We start from the raw sequence: 7,674 nt of genomic DNA on the forward strand, positions 1-7,674 counted from the left end.
TGTATTGTATTGTATTGTATTATATTGTATTGTATTGTATTATATTATATTATATTATATTATATTATATTATATTATATTATCCATCGTCATCTTCCACGTATTCCTTACTAGTAAGGGTCGCGGGGTGGGGGTGGAGCCTATCCCAGCAGCCTTCCCCCTGGACAGGTCACCAGTCCATGGCAGGGCCAACACATAGAGACAGACAACCACTGGCTCTCCCAGCCACGCCTACGGTCAATTTAGAGTCTGGATTAACCTGGTCCCCTCTTGATGTCTTTGGACTGTGGAGGAAGCTGGAGTACCAGAGAGAACCCAGCAGGAACAGGGAGAACATGGGGACTCACCCAGAAAGACCCCGTGCTGCAGCCGGGGCTCCACCCACAACCTTCTTGCTGGGGGGCCACAGTGAGGACCACTGATCCACCCACAACCTTCTTGCTGGGGGGCCACAGGGAGGACCACTGCTCCACCGGGCAGCTTCTATTATATTAATATTTATTTTTATATTAATTTTATATTATATTAATTTCTTATTATATCATTTTTTAATTATCGTCATCCTCCACTTTATCCCGTTGGTCCAGGTCGTGGGGCCTCAGCCTCAACGAGGAAGCCCAGACTGTCCTCTCCCAGCCACGTCCACCAGCTCTTCAGGGGAATCCTGAGGCGTTCCCAGGCCAGCCCAGAGGTATAATCCCTCCAGCGTGTCCTGGGTCGGCCCTGAGGCCTCCTCCCGGTCAGACATGCCTGGAACACCTCCTGAGGGAGGCGTCCTCACCAGATGCCTGAACCACCTCCACTGACTCCTCTACATGGAGGAGCAGCAGCTCTACTCTGAGTCCCTCCTGAAGGACTGAGCTTCTCACCCTGTCTCTGAGGGAGAGCCCAGCCTCCCTGAGGAGGAAACTCATTTCGGCCGCTTGTATTCAGGATCTTGTTCTTTCAGTCATTACCCAGAGCTCCTGACCACAGGTGAGGGTTGGAATGTAGACTGACAGGTAAATCGAGAGCCTCGCCTTCTGGCTAAGCTCCCTCTTCACCACAACAGACTGGTTTAGCACCCCCATCACTGCGGATACCGCCCCAATCCACCTGTCAATCTCCCGCTCCATCCTACCCTCACTCGTGGGAGACGAGTGAGGGAAAGGGAAAGGAGACGAAGGGAAACACTGGAGCAGCTGTGATCAAAGACTGGAGGAGGCCCAGCGGTGGGCAGCTGCCTCTGGCACACCAGAGGAAAGCTTCCTGGCCTCCACACGGCCATCCAAGAGACTCCAGGCTGGTTCGTCCTCATCAGCCAGTGATGGAGACAAGCTGACCAGATACACCTGAGGAGTGACAGCAGCAGCACTTGAACTGGAGGTGCAGGTCCATAGCGGTGTTTATGAGTGGGGCCAGACGCTGGGGGAGGAGGCACGAGAAGCTCATGAGAGGAGAAACCTGAGCAGGCTGGAGGAGATGAACCAGGAGGGAGATGACAAGATGGAGATCAGATGAACAAACTAAGACAGACGATGATGTAAAGATCAGGATCCTAAGATGGTTTGTTTCAGTCTCTTGACTTGGGGGAGTTTCCAGGTCACAACTGGAAAGCAGCAACCTGTAATGTTATGTCACCGGTTGGGTAAATCTCCCAAATCTCTTTTTGGATCAGATCCATTGGAACTCTGAGCCTGCTCTGCCTGCAGCTGAGCCACAGCAGGACCTGAATGAAGGCTCGATGGAGCTCGCGACGCCAACCGGCCGTCTGACTCTCAGGTGTAAGAGTTCATGTCCCTGGTTACCGCAACGTACCATCAGTCACACAGGAAATCCTTGACCCTTGAGACAGCGTGCTGTCAATTATTCCCTCCTCTAATCCAGAACGCATCTCTTGAACCAGTCAGTTCCTCCAGTGACCCCCTCACCCCCTGCACCTCCTAGCTTTGCCTGCTCTTCCCCTCTTAAAGAATAAAAGAATATAATGAACCCAAGTGTTTTTTAAATAGCATGGCAAGTGAGTAATAGCTGAAAAACTCTAAAAGCCACTGCAGGAGAGATTTGCTCAGGAAGACAAATGAATTTCCAGCAGAATAATTAACTTAATTAACAAATTTGCATGCATATTCATCAAGTCATTGAAGTCGTTCCAGCACCAGCTTGATGAACGCTGCTCTAATAAGGAGCTCATTTACATCTCGCTATCCACCACCATTTGTCGACGAAGACAAAAGAAGGAAAAAAATTGAGAGGGAAAAAGTCAGTAAATCTCTGGGTTCCTCCAAAACACGGAGGCTGAGAGGGGTCACTGCAGCCCAACACACACAGTCATGGAGTAATAAAAGTCAGTTTCTTGCCTGATGACGTCTGACTGGTCCCTGTTATTCTTGAACTCCTGCCTGTGGTCAAGTGTGTGGTGGAGGGCGCCATCGGATATGGTACCTGCAGGTCCAGAACAAGTGGACGAGAGACTGTGGCATCCCGACATCAGATGGATGGATGCTGTGGAGCTGCTCCAGGCCCACTTAGGAGGAGGAGGGATGATGATGTGTTGGTCTTGGGACCAGGACCAACACAGTCTGCTGTTTCCTGAAGTGTATGGGGGAGTGAGGAAAAACCCCACACCAACATCCATCCATCCATCCCTTCATCCATCATCCCTCCCTCCATGTTCCCCCTCTTCTCCTGTTGAGGGTGGTGGGGGTGGAGCCTATCCCAGCAGCCTTCCCCCTGGACAGGTCACCAGTCCATGGCAGGGCCAACACATAGAGACAGACAACCATTGGCTCTCCCAGCCACGCCTACGGTCAATTTAGAGTCTGGATTAACCTGGTCCCTCTTGATGTCTTTGGACTGTGGAGGAAGCTGGAGTACCAGAGAGAACCCAGCAGGAACAGGGAGAACATGGAGACTCACCCAGAAAGACCCCGTGCTGCAGCCGGGGCTCCACCCACAACCTTCTTGCTGGGGGCCACAGGGAGGACCACTGCTCCATCGGTCCGCTCACAAGTACTAACATGTCAGGTCAGTTTTATTAGTGTGTCACCAAACCCCAACCAAAGTTCTGTCCTGACTCTGTCCAAGTGGAGCAGGTCCAGCACCTCCCTCCTTCAATGAAACTCCACCCAACAATTCTCCATCAGCAGCACATCCTGCAACAGCAGCCACCAGAACCTTCCTTTACCAGCAGGAAGGTGGAGCAGATCCAGGATCAGTGGGGACGGAGAGAGAGCAGGAGAGCAGGACAGAGACAAAGACAGAGAATGGAGGAAGACAGAGAGACAGAAGGAAAGAGAGGGACAGAGATAAAGAGAGAGAGAAAGGAGGAGAGACTGATGGACAGAGACAAAGACAGAGAATGGAGGAAGACAGAGAGACAGAAGGAAAGAGAGGGACAGAGATAAAGAGAGAGAGAGAAAGGAGGAGAGACTGATGGACAGAGACAAAGACAGAGAATGGAGGAAGACAGAGAGACAGAAGGAAAGAGAGGGACAGAGATAAAGAGGGAGAGTAAGGAGGAGAGACTGATGGACAGAGACAAAGACAGAGAATGGAGGAGGACAGAGAGACAGAAGGAAAGAGAGGGACAGAGATAAAGAGAGAGAGAAAGGAGGAGAGACTGATGGACAGAGACAAAGACAGAGAATGGAGGAAGACAGAGAGACAGAAGGAAAGAGAGGGACAGAGATAAAGAGAGAGAGAGAAAGGAGGAGAGACTGATGGACAGAGACAAAGACAGAGAATGGAGGAAGACAGAGAGACAGAAGGAAAGAGAGGGACAGAGATAAAGAGGGAGAGTAAGGAGGAGAGACTGATGGACAGAGACAAAGACAGAGAATGGAGGAGGACAGAGAGACAGAAGGAAAGAGAGGGACAGAGATAAAGAGAGAGAGAAAGGAGGAGAGACTGATGGACAGACGGGGACGTGAGCAGGTGGAGCTACGGGTGGCAGCTGGAGCCTCTTCAGGTCTGGAGCCTCCTCCAGCAGCACCAGGATCTGGGATGAGGGGAGAAGAAGAGGAGTTAGTAACACGTATGGGGACAGGAGGAGGAGAGAGAAGCCCAGTGCATCATGGGAGATCCCAGCAGTCTGAGCCTATAGCAGCAGATCTAAGGGCCAGCCTAAGCAGTCCTGACTATAAGCCTGATCAACAAGGAGGTCTTAAGTCTGCTCTTAAACCTAGAGAGGGGGTCTGGGTCCTGGACTGAAACTGGGAGACGGTTCCACAGGAGGGGAGCCTGATAGCTGAAGGCTCTGGCTCCATTCTACTGTTAGAACTCTAGGAACCAGCAGGAACCCTGAATCCTGGGAGTGAAGGGTTCTAGCTGGATCATAGGGGACTAGGAGTAGTCCCAGTAGGAGGTCACTGGTACCTTTGACTAGTTCTGTTTCTGTGCTAGGATGAACCTGGAACCTGACTGAATCCTCCAATCAGCTTTTCACATCAATTTTATGCTTTTTTTTCTCAGAGTTTGGTCTGAAAATAATTATTTGTTGAGATTAATCCAAGTGTTTGAAAAAAAGGAGTTTACAAGGAGATTAAAAAAGAATGACTTAGAGGTTTTGATCTTTCCTGATGTGTTCAGTTTTTTCATAATCAAGCACAGAACTTATCTGGTCATGAAAGATGAGCGACGCCTGCGTCTTACCTTGTTCACCTGCGCCTTGAGGAACACCTCAAGGCTGTTGAGGGTCCTGATCACCTGACGGGACCGTTTCATCATCTGACTATGTCATGTCACTGAGCCTTGCTGACCTTTGACCTCTGTCTGTCCACACTCACAAACTTCCCCTGCATCTGTAAAAGGGCGCTACTCCTCCCTCTCCAGGGTCCTCGTTGACCTCCTCTGAGGTTCCCGTCTTGTCCAGGGTTTCGGGGGACGCTGCTGAAGACTCCTTCACAGATGCAGGGCTGGCAGAAACCTCTCCATCATCCTCGTCTGAGGACTCCATCTTGGCAGGACTCAGAACCTGATCACACAGGTTCTGCCAAATCCCCAATTGTGATTTTTCAGAATCCAACAGGTTTCTCCACAGTTGGACTTGATGAAATGGGTGAGGCTCCCTGACCAAGAGGAACAGCACAAACAGGTCTTTATGTTCAGAAGCATTTTGACAACATGGCATCAAGCATTTCATCAAGAATCTCCAACCAGCCTCCAGAACTGGTACAGCACACAGCAACCAGACTGGGAACACTGGGAAAGAGGCGGGGGCGGGGGGGGGGGGAGATAGAGAGACAGACGGAGAAACAGAGAGAGAGAGAGGGAGAGGGAGAGCATCTCTGGCCCTGCTGGTGACGTCAGCAGCAGATGGCATCAGTCTTTACTGGTAGAAGAAGAAAAGAGACGGAGGAGAGGAGAGAAGAGGAGAGAAGAGGACGGAGGAAAGGACGACTTCTATCTGCTGCTGGAAGCTGAAGATGCTCTGAGGGACTGAACCGGGGTGAGGAACTCGTCATATCACCTGCTGACATACAAACGAACCAAGATTTGTTTGATTTACTCGTCTAACTGAGTCATTCCTCACTGGTGTTCATCAGTCTGAGGTCTAGCGGTCAGAATCATTCAATCATTCTCTTAGTTCAATGATGGTTAGAGTTTTTTATTCCATTAATTTTGCTGCGTTTATGTTTGCCCCTAAATTGAAGTTGGTTCATCTCATCTAATGCATGACGGTTATTAAAGAAAATTGTAGATACCTTAATTGTGAAAGTCAACAACAGAAGTCTGAGGACCTTCTCAGTTGATGTGGTCTGGTGGGGCCTTCGTCTAATGTTCCCCTCACAGATGCTGCGGGGCGACATGTTGACTTTGCCACTGGACGAGTCATCCTCTAAACAGACCAGCGGTTCCTGCAGGACCAGCTGCACCAGCAACCATCTGCTCCTCAGACCCGTGAAGCCAGAACCTGGACGAGCCCTCCAAGACACGCCTGAATCCAGGAGGAAGGATGGAGAGAGATACTGCGATGAGGAGGAGGTGGAAGGACGTGATCTGAGATCAAGAGGCTCACGAAAGAAACAGTTGGGTCAGGCCCGGCAGGATCGGGTCCGGCTGCGGCGCATTGAGGCTAACGCACGGGAAAGAAACCGGATGCACAGTCTGAACAATGCACTGGACAGCCTGAGGAGGGTGGTCCCATGCTACTCCAAGACACAGAAGCTGTCCAAAATAGAGACGCTCCGCCTGGCCAGGAACTACATCTGGGCCCTGAGTGAGATCCTGAGCACTGGGAGGAGGCCGGACCTGCTCGCGTTTGTCCAGACGCTGTGTAAAGGTCTCTCCCAGCCCACCACTAACCTGGTGGCGGGATGTCTGCAGCTCAACGCCCGCAGCTTCTTCTCTGAGTCTAGTCGAGACTTGTGTGCCCCCAATGCAGCCTACCCCCACCCCCGGGCTGAGTTGTCAGGCTCCAGGTCGGCAGACGGCAGCAGGCCTCTCGGGTCCTTCTGCAGCCCCTACGAGGCGCTGTACGACCCCCCCTCAAACTGCTCCAGCTCTCTGGATGCAATGACCCTCAGCCCCCCCATCAATTACAACAGCATTTTCTCCCTGAAGCAAGAAGACGCAGGGGACTATCGCAGCTGTCACTACGGCCTCCGCTGCTGCTCCATCAGCCGGGGAGCCTCCGCCGACATCGGCCCGTACGGGCTCCACCTCCAGAACCAGTTCTATCAGGTGCAGGAGGAGTTAAACAAGCCTTTCCATCACTGATCAATCATCCATCGATCCTTGATTGATCAATGAGTGATCATTGATCAACCACAGAGGGAGAAATGGTCAATTTGTCATCAGGATGTACATTCTAGGGAACAATTACTCATTCATCTGAACTGATTGATAACTGCTTGAGGGACACACACACACACACACACACACACACACACACACTGATATAAATCTGAACAAAGGCAACTATGCAATACTCACCACTCCCATCTCAGTAAAACAGACTTTTTGACTTCACATGTCCTGTATATGGAGTGATTTGGTGCTGTCATTGGAATGAAGGTGATGAGGAGGAAGGGAAACGTCCACAGCAACTGTTTGAACATTAAAAGGCTGCTCAGGCCTTCTCCTGCATGTTGGGACTAAAATGGTGGTTTCTGATGTGACTTTCTAAACGTGCAGTCAGACTGAATTCATAAAGCTTCTTACTACAGACTGATTCAGAGTTTTCACCGCCGTTGTTTTATTTCTACTTTTCATCTGCTGCATCTTTAACAACACGAGGGACCGTTTGGAATCGCTGGTCAGGGGGTGATTCTCGTCGGAGGCTGGTGGGAGGAACGACCTCCATCATCTCATTTGCTCCCTGCCGTTCCTCCGCGAGGTGTCTGCCTGGTGATGTGGGGGGCCAGAGAGTGTCAAGGCTTCTTTTTCACACTCATCTCACACGTGTGCACTTGAGCGTGACAGCTGATGAGTCACTCCACACACCTTTAATATGTCCTTTATGCCAATATTAGCAGCGAGGTGTCAGATGGTGAGATTAAAGTGTTCTGCTCCACGCCATCCGTGCATCATCCCTTTATTCACCTCAGATTCATGCACTCGCGCACTGCATGGCTGCTCCTGCTCACGCTGCCAGCGGACCAGGAGTCGCGCGTCGGTTTGCCTCGTGTTGTGTGTCTGTGCGACAGCATGGAGGCCTGTGACAGTGTTTCCGTGGATCCTGTTTCAAATCTT

General features: G+C 51.0%; 1 protein-coding gene across 1 annotated transcript; it reads left to right on the forward strand.

The window, feature by feature from the left end:
- The first annotated feature begins 5,787 nt into the window (after positions 1-5,787).
- On the forward strand, positions 5,788-6,699 carry LOC147242097 (neurogenic differentiation factor 6-B-like). Its single transcript, XM_086191403.1, has one exon. The coding sequence runs from the start codon at positions 5,788-5,790 to the stop codon at positions 6,697-6,699; it is 912 nt and encodes a 303-aa protein (XP_086047529.1).
- Positions 6,700-7,674: the final 975 nt, after the last annotated feature.

This window comes from Aulostomus chinensis, chromosome 21, assembly GCF_037954235.1.
Source record: "Aulostomus chinensis isolate RoL2024-O1b breed Wild chromosome 21, RoL_Achi_v1.0, whole genome shotgun sequence".
NCBI lineage: Eukaryota > Metazoa > Chordata > Actinopteri > Syngnathiformes > Aulostomidae > Aulostomus > Aulostomus chinensis.